This window comes from Podarcis pityusensis (assembly GCF_964106645.2).
Source record: "Podarcis pityusensis genome assembly, chromosome: 6".
NCBI lineage: Eukaryota > Metazoa > Chordata > Lepidosauria > Squamata > Lacertidae > Podarcis > Podarcis pityusensis.
In genome coordinates this window covers 31,467,668-31,490,362 of record NC_138030.1, presented here as the reverse complement: position 1 = coordinate 31,490,362, position 22,695 = coordinate 31,467,668, and the positions used below count along the sequence as shown (strand labels likewise).

Genomic DNA, 22,695 nt, shown 5'->3' with positions numbered 1-22,695 from the left:
GTTCTCCGACTGCTTCAGCTAAGTACGTAGCAGCCACTCTGTTAGCTGTGCAATATAGAACCACAACCCATTACTCAATCTTGCTTTGTGGCTGGGGCTGGAAGGAATACTCCTAAGTATTCAGGGTCATTTGAACATCTTTTAAAAACGAGGCAGGTAATATATAGAGTGCATATGTTAAGTGACTGTGCAGCTTAAGTGACTTTTCATACATTCACCAATCTATCCATTTGTCTGTCTGGCTCCAGGCAAGTTTAGTGTATAATCTGAGGTGACATTTGCAAGCTTCTCTTTGCAACCAGCAGGAAGAAAACCCTGTTAAAAAGTCCTTTAGAGTCATACAGGCTTTCAGAAGCACTTGAGACTGGGACAGTTCAAGGCTGCCAACCTAGCCTGCTTAATTGTCTCTGAATATCTTTGGCCTTTCATTCTTGTCTGACGATCATAGGGCGTGTGCATTGTGGTGTTTTTCCAGGAGCTAGTGCTGTAAACTGATCCTTGCAATTTGGTTTTACAGTGACTCTGTTCACATAAAAGTAAGTGCTTCCTCTCAATTGTCCAGGCAACTGGGTCATGTGAAGCAGACAAGGCAGTTTCGTTAGGCAACAGCAGATGGCCAGCTGGAAATGTTTACGGGTAAGCCAGCCTCCTTGATACGTATGAATTGCCTTTCTAATAATGGCTTTGTGTGTGCGTGCATTTTAATAGATTTATATTTTGGTTTTTAAAACCACACAAGTGGGGGACAGTGATCACATTTGATTTCCGAAATATTTGTGAAGATTAAATATGCACTGTTTCAGAAATTAAAGCAAAGATTCCCCTTCTTTCTATTGTTTTGTTGAGTACAGTTAGGGAGACTGGAAATACAAACAACTGTTATCTCAGTGACATTTGACTTTAAACACCCACCTAGTTTAAGGGAAGTTTATTTCAACAAAAGCCGCATGGCCGGAAAGATCTGCGGCACTAACACACTAACACCACAGTCATTGAACAGCGCCACTTGCTCCTGTACTGTAAAAGAAAGGAAGTTCTCAGGCCTGTAATATCACGAAAGGAAGGGGCGGAGGTGAGTCTAAAATAATTCATGTCAGGAAGTTTAATACAGTACACAGCAAGAGATCAGCCCTGCAGGCATTCCAAAACAAGATGCTGACAAGCCCTTTCCAGGTAAGTTACAATTTCATTCAAGAGAAGCAACAAGGACTCATGTGGCACATTAAAGACCAACAAATCTACTATGGCATAATTTGTCAACTGCAGCCCAATTCCTCAGGGTCATGAAGTGTTCTGCTAGGTTCCAGGAGACTAACACAGCTTCCCCCTGGAAACGATTCAACAAAAGGGGATGCAACACAGAAATAAGACTCAACATGCAACTACATCACTTTTGGGGTTTTTTTGAAACCAGTTAAGGTATTTGCCGGTTTACAAAGCAGCACCAGCTGTCACAAGAAGTCTGATTTTTTGCAATGTAGATCAAATGCCACACACACAAAAAGAGAACAAAAAACCTTTAAACCCTGTCTCCGGATCTCTGGCTAGGAAATACATTTTTTATGTCGGTAGGGGGTTTTTTTTCCTGCTAAGTGTATTCTCAGTCATTTAAACTTTTTCAAGGCATATTTCCTGTATTTTTATTGCTGCTGCTGTGTGTGTGTGTGTGTGTGTGTGTGTGTATAAAATATATAATTGTGTTGTGCTTCTAAGTAGTTGTTAACTGCCTCAAGTGGTGTACGGACACCAGAAGGGTGGCACAGAGCTCTTAAACAATATATACAATAATTAAAAAGGTGTGGCAGGCATTGCTGGTTTGCAAAAAGCTCATTTATTCTGTGGCTCTGAATTATGAAGGATGCCTGATTCTGTCAGGAATATGATGAAGTAGATTATTTATTCATCCTGATACCTCCAAACTCCAGTGTGAAAGAGAAGAGTTTAAGCCCAACTGGGTCAATGTTGCTGGTGATGAGCACATGGGATTTAAGCAGGATTTTGCATGATGAGGTGTTGATTTGTCACTGTGCTGCACTTCCTTGATTGTCAAGCCGTTTTAAAAAAACAAGCACATTTGATATCATTTGCTCTTATGTTGTCCCTCGTTCTGACTGTTGTTCTTGCCAATCTCTACATTATGTTCATGGTTTCGTGATGAAAATCGCCTCACTTCTTACCTCCGCTGTGCTTGACTTGACAGCTGCCTCCATTGAAACAAACTTCCCCACCCATGCTTTGTACCTAATTCAATTTACTGAAGGTGCACTCAGTGATATAACCGATAAGAGGGTGCAAATGCATATTTGCAGAAAAGATTTTCCAGGTCTCTGACGCAAATTCACAGCAACCCGTGTGCAGTTTTTGCCATGGCTTGTCAAACAATCCTGAGCCTTCTTTCAGTTTTAACAAATGTTACATTACTCTATGCTATAGACTTGATCTGGTTGGATATATTACGCTGAATAACTGAGCACAGGACATAATAATGGCTTCTTCAACTGCATCAGATGGCTGGATGAACACAATGTGTGGAGGGGGGGTTGCCACCCCTCTCAGCTCCCCTAGGCAGAGTTTGGTGAAGGGTTGGGGGTGGAGCTAGTGAGCAGAGTTGTTTCTGAAGGCACATAAAAAGTAAATGCAGCAGTCTTGGTCCATGTGGGGGGAGCGGAACCATGCATGTAGCCAAGGGGGGGCAGGAGGGCAGCTGCCCCCCGATCAAGTAAAACAATAGAAATACTTAAGTAACTGACCAATCACTTCAGTTCCGCCCCCCCCAACAAAAGTCCTGCCCCCCCCAAAAAATCTTGGCTACGCTCATGAGAGGAACCCTCCAAAACCCACAGTTGACCAGTACCTTTATTAAAGCCAAGCAAACTGTCATGAAATAGTGGTATGTGGAGATGAGGACAAAGGAAAGAAGGAAGGAATGCTTTTCAAAAAAAGCCAACCCACCTCAAATTTCCTGCTTTGTGCATGATGTTGCTTGTTCTGGAGAACTTGAAGACATGCCACCATTTGGGGCATTTTGGTTGGTCCTTATAAAGGTCCTTGCCTATTTGTAGATTTTACAGCTACTTTTAGTGGGTCTGAGGGCACAGCCCAATGAGTTTTGGTGAGCCTAGGAGGAGCACCCACATCTCTAGCATATTTGGGCAGCACTTTGAAGAATCCAGCACAAAAGGTGCATATTTACGATAAATGTACATCTGTTTTTAAACACTGCTATAAAGCGGGGTGGGGAGGGGGACAGCCTTGTCCCTTTCTTTCCTGGCAAATAGCCTCAAGCTGGTTGACAGCAGCCAGGAGGGGGGACAGAGGGGGGGAAGAGCACAAAATACTTACTGTGCCAGTTTTTTGTGGTTGCTTGGCAACTAATTCAGACGTTTGTTTTTCTGTTATATTGCTCACCTTTTGGATTATGTACGTAGGTAATTGGATCTCTTCACCACCACATGCTCCTCATTTATAACTTGACCTTGCTGGTTTTGCTGACGTGACTCACAGGAAAGTCAATTTATGAATAGGCAGCGTTGAGGAAACTTTGAACTACAAGGTTACCCCATGTAGAACAAATAGCCACCAAGCTGGAACAGGTACCTGGGAGATTACTCAGACCTACCCTAATCCTGTAGCAATGTCAAAGAGACAGTGCCAGAAGCTCTGCAGGAAGAGAGAAATAGAATTTTTAAAACCGCCTTCTTGGATTTCCTCACCACCACCTAAGCTTCATACTGTTGCACACCTCCTCCGTCTCTGAGTAGTGCAACATTTCAGGGGTTCCAGACTCAAGGTTTGTGTTGCCCTTTGGGAGGCACAGCAGAAACTGGGGTGTCTTTATGAAACATGGTTTATTTACACATATATATAACCTGAACCTACGAAGGAGGGGTTCACAGCATCAGTAGCCCCAAAAGGTCTTGTTTCTCCCATAGCCACGCCTTGGACTCCAGCAGAAATCTACTGGAAGGGCTGCCTAGTGGCTTCAATGCTAAACAAAGATAAGAGCAGGAGTCTTGAAGCTGTTCATCAATGGTTAACACCTAATGAGCAGACTGAGAAGCCATGGGCAAGTCACTTGCAAGTCACTTGCTCACAGACTTGCAAACCTGCCACTTTTCATTTGTGATATATAGTGTGCATACTCTATTCTTCTGTGGTCTTTCTAGTCTGGACTGGACCTGGTACCATCTGCAAGCCTAGCTGTGCCGTGCCACTGAGCTGCAGCCTTTCCCCAAAGCATTGTAAAAGAAAAAAGACTAATGAGCTATAAAACTAGTCCACGAGAATGGGTTTGATCTAGAAAGCTTTGTTACCTCTGTCCCAAAACAAAACAAATTCTGGTGGAAAGTTGTGCAGCCCTTGGAATTACAAAGAATGCTTGTCAGCTGGAATAGAAATCTCAACCCAGAACAAGAATATGCTTTAGAGCAGATTCCCAGCGTAAGCAGATTGAAAGAATAAATAGAGTTTACTCATTATGCTACAGGGCCCTACTACCGCTCATGACATTTCTGATTCCCTCGCTTTCACTTATTCATCTCCAGAATGGAAGTTGTGACTCACATTCTCAACCAGCCCACATTTGCTTTCCATGCTGCCGCTTCTTCTTTCCGGTGAGATAACAAGAACTGTATTTGTTCCCAAACATTTTGTAAAGGACTCTCTGGAGGCGGGTAGGGAGGGATGCTTCCCTGGAAATGCACCTCGGATAGCAATGAAATTGCACAGAGTATATAAGAAAAGAGCTGCCTTTGGCGCTCAGGAGAGGTGTCAGATCAGAATGCCGGAGGCAGTAGGAGTGCTATGCCTTTGTGGCAGAGGCCCAGGGGCCTCACTCTGCAGAATGCGTAGGAGGGTCCTCAAAACAAGGTACACAGCAGACTGGCTCATCACACTTTGAAGAAAGCGATGTAATGCACATTACCATGGGGGGTGGGTGAAGACCATTTAAGAAAAACAAAACACATTAGCATCTAAAGAGTCTCCTCCTATTATGTCCAGAGTCTACACACACCATTGATTTAAAGCATCCACAAAGAATCCTGGGAATTGTAGTTAAGGATGCTGGGAACTGTAGCTCTGTGAGTGGTGTACTATAGTTCCCAGGATTCTCTGGGATGGGGCTTTAAATACACATCATATATCTAAAGTTCATTTACAGCAGACTCTGTCCCTGACCCCCATTGGCCTAGCCTGAAACCCCCCACCCCACCCCGCTTGCATAAATCAGAGTGGCAGCTGCCCACATGGAACAGAATTAGGCAACCCATTGAAGTAATTTAGGAGGGGATCTAGGAGTGATTTGGAGTTTTAAAATGATTTATTTGTTGCACAATGTTAGTATTTCTATGCTAAATTTCATATACACATATATGCTGTTTTTTTAAACAATACAAGCAGTATTAATTTTGGAAATGCAAGTGTGGGGAGAAGCAGTTTCTTTTTGCTTTAGACCAGCTTATCGTTTGTCTCTCGGTGGAGGATCTCCTTCCCCATATTTTTTGTGGTCTTGAGGGCAGGCCAGGAAAGTAGCAACTGCGGTCTCTTTAAATCGTTGCTTTCGGATGTGCTCCCCCACCTTTTCAACCCTGCTGTGAGCAAAAGGGCTTCCTCCCAGCACGCGCAGAGCATGGCTGCCTCCACAGAGGAGGATGGTAGCAGGAGTCCTGGGGACAGCACAGGCAGGCAGTCAGTGGGTGGCTCAGGCTGGGCTAATCACTCAGGAAGGAGTGGAGTCCGGAGGAAGCAGAAACAGATGCTTGATTGCACAAAAACGGCGAGAGAGGGAGATGGATAAATAAGAGAAAGTGTAAACAAGTGCTGGACAGGTGAATTGAGTCCTATTCACCCACGCATCTGCCGCTATATAAATATTACAAAAAGTGGCCAGCTCCCTTTGTGGTGGTTCCGGTCCTGCTTAGATTGCCGTTTCCAGAGGGGGATTCTCTTCAGCCCTGTGGAGCTTTCAGTGTGGGGTTCCTCAGGCTTTGATTTTATCCCTCATGCTGTTTAACATCAATATGAAACCACAGAGTGAGCTTATCCAGAGTTTTGGAGTATCTGGTCAGCAATATGCTGATGACACACAGCTCTACTTCTCCTTTACATCTGCAAGTGTGGCTAGTGGATGTGCTGGACTGTTGTCTTACCTCAGTAATGGACTGGATGAGAGCCAACAAACTGAAGCTCAGATGATGATGATCATGATTTATATACCGCCCTATACCCAGAGGTCTCAGGGAGGTTCACCTAAAAGGATCACAGTACATAAAATTAAAATAAAAGCAATAACCCAATACAGTGGTACCTCAGGTTACATACACTTCAGGTTACATACGCTTCAGGTTACAGACTCCGCTAACCCAGAAATAGTGCTTCAGGTTAAGAACTTTGCTTCAGGATGAGAACAGAAATCGTGCTCCGGTGGCGCGGCAGCAGGAGGAGGCCCCATTGGCTAAAGTGGTGCTTCAGGTTAAGAACAGTTTCAGGTTAAGAACGGACCTCCAGAACGAATTAAGTACTTAACCCAAGGTACCACTGTAATACTCCCCCCCCCCCCAAAAGAGCCACATCTAAAAGGGTATGGGATGTTGATCAGGTCAACCAAAGGCCTGGTTAAAAAGGAACGTTATTGCCTGGAGCCAAAAGGTGTATAGCGAAGGCACCAGGTGAACTTCTCTGGGGAGAGCATTCCACAGACAGGGAGTCACTGCAGAGAAGGCCCGTTCTTGTGTTGCCACCTTCTGGACCTCTTGAGGAGATGGCACATGAAGGAGTGCCTCAGAAGATGATATCAGGATCCAGGTAGGTTCATATGGAAAGAGGTGGTCCTTGAGGTATTGTGGTCCTGAGCCATTTAAGGCTTTATAGGTCAAAACCAGCAATTTGAATTGGGCCTGGAAACTAAGCCAGTGCAGTTGGACCAGGATCAGTGTAATATGCTCAAACCGTCTTGCTCCTGTGAGCAACCTGGCTGCTGAATTCTGCACCAGCTGAAGTTTTCGAACCATCTTTAGAGGCGGCCCTACATATAACGCATCACAGTTATCTAACTTTGAGGTTTCCAGATAAGACAGAGGCTCTGTTAGTGGGTGGTTCCCTAGACCGCATGGCTGGGAGGTTGCCTGCTCTTGATGGGGTTACACTCCCTCTGAAGGAGTAGCATGGAGGTGCCACTGGATCCATTGCTGTCACTTGAGGTTCAAGTAGCTTTGCTGGCATGGAGTGCCTTCCATCAGCTTCAGCTAGTGGTCCAGCTGTGCCCCCATCTGGACAGGGATAGCCTGTTGTCTACACTCTTGTAACCTCTGTGTTAGATTATTGCAATGTGTTTTACTTGGGGCTACCTCTGAAGTTGGTTCAGAACATGGGCGTAGCCAGGATTTATGGGGAGGGGGCAGAACCAAGCTATCTGCAACTCTATTGGTCAGTTAGTAAAGTATTTATTGATTGATTTGATTTATTGATTGATTTGATCCCTGACAGTTAAGTCCAGTCGCGAATGACTCTGGGGTTGTGGCACTCATCTCGCTTTACAGGCCGAGGGAGCCGGCATTTGTGGCATGTGGCCAGCATGACTGACCTATGAAGCTTTAAATGGCTCGGGACTGCAATATCTCAAGGATTGCCTCTCCCCGTATGAATTTTTCTTTATCCACTTTCTTCATGTCACACATAATTTTATAATATTATATCCTGTCATCTCTTTCTCACCCTTTATATAAAGGTCCCAAATGCTGCAACCTTTGCTCCACTTTGGGATTTTTTTCTACTGGAAATTGGGGGCACAGGTGATCAGTGTCTTTTCATCTTTTCCCTGGAAGAATCTGTCAGTGGTTCAAAAATATGGCTTGAGAGCTATCTGTGTACATTTAAAGCACACCCTCCCTCCCTGGGAGTCCTAGGAAATGTAGCTTACCCCTCACAAAGTTACAAGTCCCAGCATCCTTAACAAGCTACATGTCCCAGAATTATTGGGTGTGTGCACACTTTAAATGTATGGTGTTTACACAGACCTAGTTTGTAACCCATGTTCCTCAATACCTGCTGAATAGGTATGGACAACGCACCTAACAAAATTCCCAGAGATCTGATCGCTCAGCTCAGATCTCACTACCTCATTGCCTTTGGAGTTTTGATAGCTCTTTAAGTGACCTGCAAGCTGCATGTTGCAGAAGGGACCATCTCTCCATTCCTGTTGCAATAACTCACCCACAAGGCAAACCATTCCTATCCTACAGTTATGTCTTCCAAATGTCGGTTTTGTCCATATTTATGGAGGATGGAATTTTATGCCCACTCACCTGGGAGTAAGGACACTTTCAGACAGTTGCTATTTTCTGTTGGGATTCAACTGCAAATTCACGTTGCACAATTGATGTTGATTTGGTGTTCTTGCACAACAAGCCTGCTTTCCCCAGCCACCCAGAATCAGACTATTTGCAAACAGGGAAGCAATGCACAAGGAAGTGTAGGACAGCACTTGCTTGCCACAACTTGCTTGTTTAATATCCCTGCAAATGAATCAGAATGAGTGCTCAATAAACTGGATTGGCCAGAATCTCACACAATTCGGTGGGGCTTACTTCTTCTGAGTAGGTATGCGTAAGACTGTGTTCTTCTAAATACACAAGTGCAGGCTGCAGATGTTTATCCTGCTCTGGGTTTCAGTGTCTTGAGAGTTGCTTTCTCCAATTCTTTCTGTATTTGCTTTCCTTTCTTCAATGTACAACAAAGGCCTTATTGACTGGCTCTGCCTTGGGCCAATGGGGAAGCTTCTGACCACACATCTGTTCACTGATTTGTTATGGATAGTCTCTGCTGAAACTGCCGGGAAGTGGTTAAGCAATAAAAGCTAAGTGGAAAGAGCATTAGCTGTGCTGACTCCGTAGTATAAATAATATATGGAGAGAGCTCTATAGGTGTATAATGTTTCTGAGACAAACATTTGCTTTCTCCGCAGGCATTTCCCCTCGTATTATCTGCCTAAGGCTAGGGCAAAGAGCCACCTGATGAGGAGAAGAGAGCAAATGATGAGAGAATCTTGAAAATATGGGTCCTTGCCAGCTGCCAGTGGAAAGGATGGTTGTGGAAGTCTGGTTGCATCACTCGGCTCTTGGAAGACCATTCTGAATCCTGTGCTTTGCTGGAAAGCACTTGTCCCTCCCTTGGCTAGGATGATGCCTTTCTCTATGGCCAACCTATCTGGGAGACTTTGAAGACTGGGGTCCTTCACAAGACATCACTTCTCAATGGAGCATGACTTTCAGGTTCCTTCTTTTCCTGCTGTCACTTCCAGCCACCTGCTCAGCCACACCCATGAAAGGAACCCACTGGATGAAGAAATAGAGAGGTGCACTCTGCCCTGCTGGGACGGGACAAAGGTCTGTGAAAAGGTAGGCTTAGTAGTGCTTGGGCGGTGCTAGTTTGCATCTCATTTTGGTGCTGAATGGAAACACTAAAGTCTGATTGCCAAATGCACTGAGCAGGAAGTGGCTGGGTAAGAGCAGCACTGATTTTGCTTTTGGGCTGGGAGATCATATTAAAGAAAGGAGAGCTTGCCTTGTGTGGCTGTTGGCTGCACAGGGAATAGTATTGTGGGCAGATGTGCAGCCCAGTCCTGTGCTTTTTTTACTTTGAAGCAGAGTCGTTGAATTCAGTGGGACTTCCTCCCAACTTGAAAGGGGTGTAGAGTTACAATCTTAAACCTCTCTAGCATCACTTTAAAAGGTGAGGTGCAGATATTAGGCCAGTCAGAATTAACTGATATTTTTTGATGTTTTATGGCTGTTTTATTAGTATTTTGTTGACATTATCCTGATATTTTGTACTCTGCCTTGTTACATATTTATAAATGTGCAGATTATTAATTTATAGAAAAAATAAAATAAATGAAAATATTCTACCACATACTTTGTTTGTGGTCTAACCTATTTTGCTTTCATTCCCTTCTGTTTATTTTCTTTACAGGGGGTTTCCCAGTGTCAGCCACATACTAGTTCAAGGTAGATATTTATAAAGAGAGTTGGGTAAAAGAACCTTAAACTTATGTTGTTTCAGGGTTACTATATATGGCAATGTGAAATTCTGCATTTTATCTAATCCATCCACTGCAGTTATTAAGCTTGCAGATGATATCACCATAATGGGTCTAATTACAGGTGGAGATGAATCAGCGTATAGGAAAGAGGTTCAAAAAGTCTCCACATGGTGCCTAGAGAACAACTTGCACCTAAATATCAGCAAGACAAAGGAGATGGTGTTGGACTTTTGGAGGAAGAGAGAGGAACTAGCCCGTTGTATATCAGGGTTGTGTGTGTGGAGAGAGTCTCTTCCTTTAAATTCCTGGGAGTTTACCTTAGTGAAGACCTCACTTGGAAAATCAATACAACCCAGGTGGTTAGGAAGGCCCAACAGAGACTCCATTTCCTCATGGTCTTGCAAAAGAACAATGTCAAACAAAAATTGATGATCTCCTTCTACCGGGCCACAATAGAAAGTGTCCTTTCATACTGTATAACAATGTGGTATGCTGGTTTGACAGCCGCGGACAGAAAGTCCCTACGGAGGGTGGTGAATACAGCACATGCATCATGGGTTGTCCTCAGAGTTCACTAGATGAACTCATCGTGGGAGACCGCTGCCTCAGGAGAGCGAGGAAAATTCTTAGAGACAACTCACACCCTGGCCAGCACTTCTTTAATCTCCTACCTTTGGGCAGGAGATACAGAAGTATAGTCAGCCGCACCAACAGGTTAAAGAACAGTTTGGGCTGTTGGGCTGCTGAATGGAAATAATAATAATAATAGTAATAATAATAAATTTATTTATACCCCGCCCTCCCCAGCCAAGACCGGGCTCAGGGCGGCTAACAACCAATAATAAAAACAAGTTGATTAAAATACAATTTAAAAAAGATTTTAAAAATAAATAAAATAAAATAAAATAAAAATAGTGGTGTAATTCACTTCTGACAAGCACACAGAGCGTGAACAACACTGAGTGTATGGGGGGGGTTGTTTAATTTCACTGCACACAGATGGTGTAGTGACAATAAAGGTTTATTATTATTATTATTATTATTATTATTTATTAGAATAAAATAAAAGAACACAGATCTCAGCCTTTTTACTCAGATCTTCATTACCGCCCCCCCAGGTAACAGTGTGAGGACCCAGGGCCTGTGGAGTTGCCAGCCTTTGGGAAGGAGCCCTCATATCCAGGGTTCCAGTTGCCATGCGGTTCTTCTTAAGGCGTTCACTTGCAGCAGCTATTTCCCTGCTTGTGTTCCTGCTCCTCGTAAGTCTGTCTCCTTGGACTCAAGAGGATTCTGAGACGGTGAGTATAGCATAAACCACATGTTCTGGGCAGAATAAAAGGAAACTGATACCCAATAGGCCTTGCTACTCCCATCCTGTTGTTTTTCTGTTTGGCTAGAAGCCAGGGATTCTGTCGAGACATTTCTGCAAAATATTTTCAGGGAATATAGGGACCTGACTCCCCATCCCCACCCCTGTCTCTTTATGCAGGGGGGTGAGGATCCAGATTCTTAAATTTAACTGTCCTTCATTGGGGAGAGGGGGTCAAAGGTAGCTGTGGACACAGCTACTGAGGCAGAAAAGCCAAAAGGTGCTTCATTGGGGATAAACAATTAATAACTGATGGGATTGAAAATGTTAAGCCTTTGTAATGGTACCCTGAAATCAGATGTAGGGTCTTCTTCCTCTTTTCCTCAGAAGCGGGTATTGCACCCACTCTCTCGCTCGATAGCAGGAGCATGGACTGAAAGTGACAGGCATCAAATCCCCATATATATCTTGGGTTCTGATTCCTCATTATAATCCTTCCAAGTGATTCCTACAAAAATACATTGTGGTGAATCCCCACCCCCTAAGAAACTCTTGTTCAGGCCTGCTTAGACCTCTTGGGACAGGGGGAGGGTTTGAAAGGTAGAAGGGACTCCTACATCCACCTGTGTTATGTAGCTCTAGAGGGCTCATGTTGCAGCAGATGGGCAGTGGGGGAAAGGGAGGCTGCCAACCCTAAACTTCACATTGTATTGCTAAATAGCAGTGGGTGGAGTGTGACTGGCTCTAAAGACTAGGAAAGGCAAAAGGTGTCATTTCCTCCTTTTCTCCCTCCTGAAACATGCCAACATATTGCAGGGAAGGCTTGTACCCAACAACCTCTCCTCCAGCATTCTTTCTCAACTGCAAGCAGCTCGAACAAACCATTCCCTCTGCTACCCATTTTCTTCCCTACCCCTCTGAAAATTAACACCCAACATTATTATGTGTGTCGACTTCCCTTGGTGATTTATGTCATTGATAGGCACACATAATCAGCTGTTCATTACAGATAATGGAGAAACCCGGGGTTTTCCTGTAGCTGTGGCTAGGAAGCAAGTATGCTTACACACAACAACAACAACAACAACAACAACAACAACAGCAACAACAACAACAGGCGTTTATGCTGGCTGCATACACACCATACATTTAAGGCAGGTCCCTCTCTGCAATTCTAGGATTCTACAAACTTATCATTCTGCATTCCTTGTGAGTCCCTTGAGTATGAAGCCCATTTTCCACCTTGGACCTGGGGGCGGGCCCCATACTCACTACCACAGCTTATAAGGCTCCAAGGAGGCCTTGGGGTGGGATGGATGTTTAGTCGGGTGTGGGAATTTGTTTAATTTTGGTGTGTTTGTATCTTTTACTGTTTTTGGTTTTTATTGTTTTGTTGTTGTTGTTGTTGTATAGGTTTTAATTTGATTTTAAGGGGAGGGGTCAGGGCTGCCTGGGAGTGGGTCCCAGCCACCAAAATGGCTGGGGCAGGTTCCACAGGGGGGAAGCACTGGGACAGCCGATCTCAGTGATCACGGGTAGCAGGAGGAGTTACGCTAAGACCAGACCACGTCATTACCGAGGAGGCAGGTTTAGTCGTTGTTTGAGGACTATCCCTGCCTCCAGGTCTGGTCTTGACCGGACGGTTACTGGAATCAGCAAGGGACACCCACACAACCTGAAGGTGCTGCTGTGCAATGCCAGGTCAATGATCCATAAAACCATTGTGATCCATGACTTGATCGTGGATGGAGGACTTGACCTGGCATGTGTAACAGAGACTTGGTTGGATGAAGCAGATGGGCCTGTCCTAGCTGCTGCTTGTCCACCAGGTTTCTCTTACGCACAGCAACCCAGGCCTTGTGGGCGGGGAGGGGGGGTTGCAGTGATTTTTAGGAAGTCATTAGTTTGCACCAGGTGTCCTATTGGGAAGATCCAGTTCTCTGAGTGCATGTTCTGAAGGTTGGGCAATAGGGGCAGTACAGGATTCCTTTTGGTATACCAACCTCCCTGCTGCACCAAGGATTCCCTGCCCGAGCTGCTTCAGGTCATGGCGGATGTTCTCCTGAAGATACCTAGTTTGGTTGTCCTAGGAGATTTTAACATCCATGCTGACATGACCTTACAAGAGGCTGCTAGGGACTTCGTGGAAACATGGCCTCCATGGGGCTGTCCCTGAATTAGTCTGGCCCAACTCATAGCCGCGGACATGCCTTAGACCTGGTGTTCACCTCTATGGATGTTGGTGATCTGACATGAAGTAAAAGCGAAACTAAAGAAGTGCCATGGTTAGATCACTTCCTGGTGCAACTGGATTTCTCCACTACCCTTCCTCTCTGCAGGGAGGTGGAACCGATTCGGATGGTCTGCCCCCGCCACTTAATGGATCCAAATGGTTTCCAGAGAGTGGTAGGGGATGTTTTATCCCATGCTGATGGTCTTGCAGCTGATTCCCTGGTGGCCCGCTGGAATGTGGAGTTAACCAGGGTTATTGACTGTTTGGCTCCGAAGCGCCCTCTCCGATTGCATGGAGCCTGGACAGCCCCATGGTTTGCCACGAATCTGAGGGCAATGAAACAATCGCTGAGACGGCTAGAGCACCAGTGGCTGATAACTCATTCTGAATCTGACCAGAAGGTCCTGTGTGAGTGTCTGGAGGTGGTTGGAGGATGGATGGCAGCTAGCAGATTGAGGTTGAATCCTGACAAGATAGAAATACTGTTTTGGGGGGACAGGAGGCGGGCAGGTGTGGAGGACTCCCTGGTCCTAAATGGGGTAACTGTGCCCCTGAAGGACCAGGTGCGCAGCCTGGGAGTCATTCTGGACTCACAGCTGTCCATGGAGGCGCAGGTCAATTCTGTGTCCAGGGCAGCTGTTTACCAGCTCCATCTGGTACGCAGGCTGAGACCCTATCTGCCCATGGACTGTCTCACCAGAGTGGTGCATGCTTGGACTACTGCAATGTGCTCTATGTGGGGCTACCTTTGAAGGTGACCCGGAAATTACAACTAATCCAGAATGCGGCAGCTAGGCTGGTGACTGGGTGCGGCTGCTGAGACCACATAACTCCAGTCTTGAAAAACCTACATTGGCTCCCAGTACATTTCCAAGCATAAATCAAAGTGTTGGTGCTGACCTTTAAAGCCCTAAATGGCCTCAGTTCAGTATACCTGAAGGAGCGTCTCCACCCCCATTGTTCTACCTGGACACTGAGGTCCAGCGCCGAGGGCCTTCTGGCAGTTCCCTCACTGCGAGAAGCCAAGTTACAGGGAACCAGGTAGAGGGCCTTCTCGGAAGTGGCACCTGCCCTGTGGAACACCCTCCCACCAGATGTCAAAGAGAACAACAATCAGATTTTTAGAAGACATCCGAAGGCAGCCCTGTTTAGGGAAGCTTAATATTTTGTTGGAAACTGCCCAGAGTGGCTGGAGAAGCCCAGCCAGAAGGGCAGGGTATAAATAAATTATTATTATTATTATTATTAGCCATCCCCTTTCTGCTTCCAAACTGATAGGGACTCAGCTACCCCCTATTTTGAGCAGTGATGGTGGTTCTTGGGAGTTGCCAAGAACCTACCTTGCTTGTTGTCCCCGTATCTAGAGATGCGGAGCCCATTGTGTTGGCCCACAGATGTGCTCTGGAACATATACTTTCTTCTAAGTGTTGTTGTCCTGTTTTTCCACAGAGGGAAGTACGACAGTGGGCCCAGGATGTGGGGCTACAGCAATTGCACACTGACTGGAACCAACGTAGCCTCCAAAAGCTAGGGAATGCCACCAACTTCCCAAACATCTCTTATCGCTATCTTGCTGGCATCCCCCCACCCCAGAAAAGTGAGTACAGCACACCTCCCAAAAGGCAGATCAAAATTAGAAGGTGCACAGGAGGCAATGGGTCCATTTTAGAAGTCCATGTTTGCATAGAAGAAATTTGCATTTCAGGCTGTCGCAAGAGAATGTGGACTGTGCACGTACAGATCTGTCACATCAGCACCATGCATTTTATGTATTCTTGTACCACTTTAACAGTCATGGCTCTCACCCAAAGAATCCTGGGAATTGCAGGCCTTTGTGGTCAGTGCCCTTAACAGACTACAGCTCCCAGGAGTCTTTGGAGGAAGTCATGACAGCTAAAATGCTATAAGAGTGCTTTAAATTTACTGTGCGGGTGTGATCAGAGAGAACTGGGAATGTGGGATGCCTTTGTGGGCTCACTACTAGGATCTCATCTTTTGCTAAGCACAGACCTCTGCAGTAGAACCATGTTTCTGCCTTTAATTCTAGGGCAAGGGTCAGCAAACTTTTTCAGCAGGGGGCTGGCCCACTGTCCCTCAGACCTTGTGGGGGGCCAGACTATATTTTGGAAAAAAAATATGAACGAATTCCTATGCCCCACAAATAACCCAGAGATGCATTTTAAATAAAAGTACACATTCTACTCACGTAAAAACACACTGATTCCCGGACCGTCCGCAGGCCGGATTTAGAAGAATTCTAAACTAAGGGCCTTAGTTTGCCTTTGTTGCTGTTTAGTCGTTTAGTCGTGTCCGACTCTTCGTGACCCCATGGACCAGAGCACGCCAGGCACTCCTGTCTTCCACTGCCTCCTGCAGTTTGTTCAGACTCATGCTCTTAGCTTCGATAACACTGTCCAACCATCTCGTCCTCTGCCGTCCCCTTCTCCTTGTGCCCTCCATCTTTCCCAACATCAGGGTCTTTTCCAGGGAGTCTTCTCTTCTCATGAGGTGGCTAAAGTATTGGAGCCTCAGCTGCAGGATCTGTCCTTCCAGTGAGCACTCAGGGCTGATCTCCTTCAGAATGGATAGGTTTGATCTTCTTGCAGTCCATGGGATTCTCTAGAGTCTCCTCCAGCACCATAATTCAAAAGCATCAATTCTCCGGCGATCAGCCTTCTTTATGGTCCAGCTCTCACTTCCATACATCACTACTGGGAAAACCATAGCTTTAACTATACGGACCTTTGTCAGCAAGGTGATGTCTCTGCTTTTTAAGATGCTGTCCAGGTTTGTCATTGCTTTTCTCTCAAGAAGCAGGCGTCTTTTAATTTCGTGACTGCTGTCACCATCTGCAGTGATCATGGAACCCAAGAAAGTAAAATCTCTCACTGCCTCTATTTCTTCTCCTTCTATTTGCCAGGAGGTGATGGGACCAGTAGCCATGATCTTAGTTTTTTTGATGTTGAGCTTAAGACCATATTTTGCGCTCTCCTCTTTCGCCCTCATTAAAAGGTTATTTAATTCCTCCTCACTTTCTCCCATCAAGGTTGTAAATCTGAGACAGAAGAGAGCCCCTTGTGGCTGCTTCCTTCTTTACCTGGACGGGTAAAAGTTGGGTTTTCTGTCCATTTCTGGCCTTACACTGCCACCCAGTGGGGAAATAGAGCTGGAAGCTTACAGTGTACAGGAACGCATAGCTTTCCTCCACTATTGTGCTTGCTATCAGGGAAAGAAGGAAAGGGGCAACTGCCCCTTCTGTCCATTTGCTCATTATCTGTACCTCCAAGGCAACAGGTGAGGATGTGGTTGATGCATCTCATAAGAACAGAAGGCAAGCCTGCTGGATCAGGCCTGTTCCCATCTAGAACATCATCCTGTTCTCACAGTGGCTGACCTGTGGGAAACCTGTAAATTGAACATGGGTGTATCAGCACTCTGCCCACCTGCAATTCACAGCAACTGGTATTCAGAGGCATAGTGCCTCAGACAATGGAAAATCTTCCTTTCCATCCAAAAAACATGTTTTGCTCACTTGCCTTCCTTGTCCACTGTACCCAGGAGGCCACTGGGTTCCTACAGTACCACAGATGTGGGGAAGGAAATGGAGGGAGAGGCAGTGGAAAGGGGTATGAGGCCCTGCAGCTATATCCTCTCCCACTGCCTCGGTGTGGGAGGATCTCGGACTTGCAATGCACCAAAAGTAGTCAGGTGTGCATGGGCACAAACAACACCACCTTCATGTCCTCTTTGTGTGCACACACATTCAAGGCAACCTATGCCCTGCATAGATGCATGATGGTCCCTCACCTACCTTCTCAGAAAATGGAAATGATAGCAGAACAAGCCTAGGCCATCCTCTCAGCCTTATGCTCACCTGTGCTTTGCTGTCACTTCATTTGGGGGTGATTTTTCCTATGTTTTCTGATTTGATGCTGGGACAGGTACAGAAACATTCGTGCTGCTGTACCACAGGTAAAATTCACAGGGGTTTTTTTTTTAAGAGAGCGAAGGAGCATATATATCACATTCTTTTCACTTTTGCTCAGATTGCCCAGATCTTCCAGGCAACCTGGTTTCAAAACTTGTAATTGTCATGTTTCCTAAAACATTCTGATTTTTAAAATCCCATTGGCACTCAACAATGTCGTTGTGAACCCAAGCCACAGACCCCGAGCTAGAGGAAAGCCTATTGGGCTTTGTGAGAAGCAGGAGTTCCAAGAAGAGTCTTAACCACCAGAGTGCAGAGTTCTGACACTATATTGAAGATAAGTATAGGCTTACAGCAAAGCAGCCTGCTGGTTCCCCTTGCCCTGGCTCAAAGCCTTCTGTGGGACAGACTCTACAGCAAGGAGACAGCTTGTCCGCACCCAAGCAAAGCTATATACAGTATTTATACAGCAGGGCAGTCTGTGTCAGCCACCTGACCAAGTTGCAGATACCCAATACTCAAAACATGATAGGTAGTTCTTTTTCTGGGCTCTGTGCCCAACATCCCAGTTCCCACTGGTAAGGGTACCATCAAAGCAAATCAATTAGGATATCAAAGCAAGCATGTGTAAACATATATGAGCTCATAGCCATAGCAACTACCAATTAATTGTAGGCCTATCTTGAGTGCCAAGATGATGCAAGCACAGCTTCCAAAGCAGTTCACCTTTATTACAACACAACCATTTTATGGGTCAAAAGTGCACACTATCACTTTCTTGCTGCTAGTGAATAGGACTTGTGCAACAAACTTGTCTGTGTTAGCCAGGACCTATCTAAATTTGAAATTCTGAAATTAACAGAGGAATCTATCTCCAGGTGAGTTACATAAAAGCCAGTTGAAGATGTAGAGCACAAAGGTTTTGAACTGGGCTGATCCTTTCATACACAAAGATGGTCATTTGTTGGCCTAATCCAGGCGCATGTTGAGCGGGCAGAGTTTGAAATCCAAACTCATAAAGCTAACAGGATGGGAAAAATTATCCCCACAGACATGCAACCCTTTAATGGTCGAGTTTATTTTTAATATACTAAGCTGACATTGAATTCTTCATATATTCCAAGTCCGTTTTGTCAACTTCAGCAAAAAATTATGGTCAGAAATGTCCTGAGATGACATTTTAGCAGAAATTGAATAACTCTGCGTCAAACAGTAACAACACTGTGCTTAGCCTTTTCTATTCTGCAACTCTAAACAGTTTTGCTAAATGTTACTCTGACATTAGCTAGCGATTTTTCCAGAATAAAATCCTGGATTCACAAATGCATGCTTTGAAAGAAGCCTACTTCAGTGAAAAAGCACTTTCATTTGTCTGTCTTGAATTTACTGCCAGCCACTTTGATTTAGCGATGTTCTTGCGGATTTGTGTAGATGCAAGGAACTGTATGCCTGTTATAATCTGCTGCCAGCCTGTCTTGCATTCATGAGGTGTCTCCCCTTTGGCTCCTGATTTCAGAGTTTCTGACTGTGGGGCTGTGTTCTGTCAAGCGGAAGCGAGGGAACTACCTTCTGGAAACCCTGCAGTCTATCTTTCAACAATCAACGCGTGAAGAGCTGAGAGAGATGGTGGTGGTGGTCCACTTAGCTGATTCAGACCAGGAGTGGAATTCTCAAGCACTGGAGAAAATTGCCAAGAGGTTTGCTCCGCAAGTCTTGCTGGGCCGCCTGCTGGTCATCCATGCTCCTTCTGAATACTACCCTCCCTTGGAAGGCCTGAAACAGAATTTCAATGATGCCAAAGACCGTGTGCGATTCAGATCGAAGCAGAATGTGGATTACGCCTACCTCATGAACTTTGCAGCCAACCTCTCCACCTACTTTCTCATGATTGAGGATGACGTACGTTGTTCCAAGTCCTTCTCCACGGCCATCAGGAAGTCTGTGGCATCTCGGGAAGGCTCCCCCTGGGTCACCCTGGAGTTCTCCAAGCTTGGCTACATTGGCAAGCTTTACCACTCCAGCGACCTGCCCCGTCTTGCTCAGTTCCTCCTGCTCTTTTACCAAGAGATGCCCTGCGACTGGCTTTTTGTGCATTTCCGCCTCCTTCTTACCCAGAAGGACGCGATCCGTTTCAAGCCATCCCTATTCCAGCACATTGGCCACTACTCTTCCTTCCAGGGCACCGTAAACAAGCTGAAGGATGAAGACTTTGAAGAGGACCTCTCCACACACCCTGACAACCCCCCTGCAGATATGATTACAGATATTAAGACGTTTGAGAATTACCTTCCCAGCAAGGCTTACAGCAACATGGAAGACTACTTCTGGGGCAAGGACCCCTCTGCTGGGAATTCATTCACAATTGTTTTTAAGCAAGCTACCCAAATCTTCCGCATCCAGATCCTCACAGGCTCCAAACAGCGCCCAGGAGACTATCTCCGGGCGGGGATTGTGGAGTTGGGCACCCAGAAGGGCCGGGGTGGCTTGCGCTGTACTAGCTACACCCCAATTGGACACTTTGAGCATGGAAGCTTTGACAAGCAAGGCCTGGAGGGCAGGACTGCCTCTGCCCCCGAGTGTGTGCGCGTAACAGTGACTACGACTCAGAGTGAATGGCTGATCATAAGCAGCATAAGCATCTGGACGAAGGCTGGTCCCTGAACTGGATGACAATTTTAGTTCAAGCGCTCTCATGACAATCTTGTGATACTAAGAGTGGTAGACTGGTGGGGTTTTAATTTAGCCGAAGCCAGTAATTAAACATCCTACACCAAATCTGTAATTCAACAGAGGGAAGGTTAGCCTCCAAGCACAAAGAAGCACTTGGAACACAGGATGGAACAGAGATTTTTTTTGCCTTAGGAACTTAGATGTTCAGGTGGCTATCAACATGATGGACAGTACTAGAGCTAGAGAACTGGTGGACAGTGTCCTTCCTCCACTCTTTTGCCTCCCTAATGCACAGATGTGATTGCAAAATCACAGCTCACTTCCTTCCCAGGGAGAGTAGCTGTGGGTGGCAGTAAGCCAAGAAAAGTCCTGTGAAGTGGTTTCTCTATTTCATCCTCCAGTTATGTTAACATTTCTATGTGCGGCTACACACTTTTTTAAAAATGGAATGTCAATGGGATCGTGAATATGAAGATGGACACAAGCTAGGCCAATCTGGTGACACAGAGAACTTAAGGAGAGAATAGCACTCTTTGGGTGCAGTTGAAAATACTGCATTATTGGTGAATGCAAAGATTTGTAACTACCATAGCAGCTTATTATGACCAAGAATGCAAACTCTGATGATGATGATGATGATGATAATAATAATAATAGTAAGTCATAATTTATTACTTATACCCCACCCATCTGACTGGGTTGCTGCAGCCATGCTGGGTGGCTTCCAATAGAATATAAAAAACATAATGAAACATCAAGCATCAAAAACTTCCTGAAACAGATGTTACCTTCAGATGTCTTCTGAAAGTCATGTAGTTGTTTATCTCTTTGACATCTGATGGGAGGGCGTTCCACAGGGTGGATGTCACTACCGAGAAAGCCCTCTGCCTGGTTCCCTGTAACCTCACTTCTCTCAGTGAGTGGGAAAACGCTTATGGAGATGGCAGTATTGAGTCAGTAGCTCATGTGCTTCTAGCTTGCACTCTTCATGAAGATTTTAGGAGTGAGGTTCCTACTATCCATACCAGGTCGCTCAACCATTGCTATTGTGTCCGTCCTTCTAGCAGATCAAGACAATCAGGTGACAGCAAAAACTGCCAGGTTTTTACCAGGGGCAATCAGAATAAGATCTATTATTTGATTATTAACGTAAACTTCCAGAATGTATTTTGTATAGTTAAGTTTTTACCTCTATCTTCAGGACATTGTCTTTTACTTTATTTCTACGGCTACTGGCTGATGCAAATAAAGATTATTCTGATTCTGGCATCTGATACAATGTACTAGGGTAAAAAACGTAGCACAGTGACCCCATAAATGACAGTGCAACAAGACAGTAGCAGTGAGTGGTATCGTACTTCTCATCAAAATGACTTGAAGCACATTTTTGCAAAAATTCTGTCTCTAAAGATGTTTCCCCTAAACAGCCATGTTTGTTCACCTGTGTTATCCTTGCTGCATTTGAGATTTCCCATTATTTAGCCAGATAGGCTCTATTGTTCAGTGGGGTAACTAGATTTAACTTTTTTACTTTTATCATATTGTCTGCCTTTTAATTCATCTGCTCAACTAGTGCTCAAAATGCAGTCCTGAACTAAGCCACTACCAGTTTTGATCAACATGGAATAGTATGTCAATGTACCTTAAATCTATGTCATTGTACTGTAAATCTGAGAAACCCCTTCCCACAAAGGACATATGGCACTTCAGTCTCGTATATCTAAAAAAACTCTTGGTGACGAGGAGACTTTCCTTTGGAAGAACGTATGTTAATGGCACAGAAAGACTGCTAGATTTTTAGAATGCATGGGACCTGAAACAAAAAGTTTAAGTATGGAGTGTTCCTGCTCAATGCCAACCAGCCAATCCTGCCCTATTCTAGGGAGCTCCATTCCATCCCCCCTTCCAGATTTCCATTCCCATTCCCCTCAAACATCACTCAGCATTGTGTGGCCTTTGGGCACCATTTTGGAACTCCCTGTACACAAAGTTGCTTGTACTTCTGCACACCCAAAACCTCCTGCTACCTCTCTTGGGCACGAATGGAACCACACCCAGTGATCTTTGCTATTTGTATCTATGATGGTTGAGCAGAGATCAACTCTGGAATGCAAAAGCCCCATCCCTGGGCTAATGGAAGGTCTTTCTGTGTGAAGTAACAACTCAAACAGTTTCACAGAATCATAAAATTGTAGAGTTGGAAGGGACCAGGAGGGTCATCTGATTCAACCCCTGCAATGCAGGAATCTTTTGCCCAATGTGGGGCATGAACCCACAACTCTGACATTAAGAGAATCATGCTCAACCAACTGAGCAAAACAAGGAGGCAGAGAATTAGCAAAGAACCTAAGAGTATTTTGGGGTGCAGTGTGCCTCTCTCTGAGGATCCGATGTGGGACAGTGGACTATGAATGCAGTGGTGCTTGTATCCATCTATGTTCTACTACGTCTATGTTTTTGTGAATAAACCAAATATTCAAAAATGCTGTAAGTATCCAGTGTTCCTTCAGGAGCTT

General features: G+C 45.2%; 1 protein-coding gene and 1 long non-coding RNA gene across 6 annotated transcripts; one reads left to right on the top strand and one right to left on the bottom strand.

The window, feature by feature from the left end:
- The first annotated feature begins 1,086 nt into the window (after nt 1-1,086).
- LOC308479755 (alpha-1,6-mannosyl-glycoprotein 4-beta-N-acetylglucosaminyltransferase-like) lies at nt 1,087-22,664 on the top strand. Of its 5 annotated transcripts, XM_081010603.1 has the most exons (6): nt 1,087-1,173; nt 8,963-9,395; nt 9,970-10,004; nt 11,158-11,337; nt 15,031-15,178; nt 19,026-22,664. In XM_081010603.1, exons 4-6 carry the CDS (start codon nt 11,236-11,238, stop codon nt 20,168-20,170), a joined length of 1,395 nt encoding a protein of 464 aa, XP_080866729.1. In that variant the 5' UTR covers nt 1,087-1,173; nt 8,963-9,395; nt 9,970-10,004; nt 11,158-11,235; the 3' UTR covers nt 20,171-22,664. The 5 variants fall into 5 exon arrangements, with proteins under 5 accessions (XP_080866729.1, XP_080866726.1, XP_080866728.1 ...); XM_081010600.1 differs by lacking the exon at nt 9,970-10,004; XM_081010602.1 differs by lacking the exon at nt 9,970-10,004 and having other exon boundaries at nt 8,963-9,499.
- On the bottom strand, nt 12,257-13,218 carry LOC308479761. The gene is made up of 2 exons (XR_013987812.1): nt 12,440-13,218; nt 12,257-12,409 (listed from the first exon to the last, which is right to left on the bottom strand). It is a non-coding gene; the product is annotated as an uncharacterized lncRNA (long non-coding RNA).
- Nucleotides 22,665-22,695: the final 31 nt, after the last annotated feature.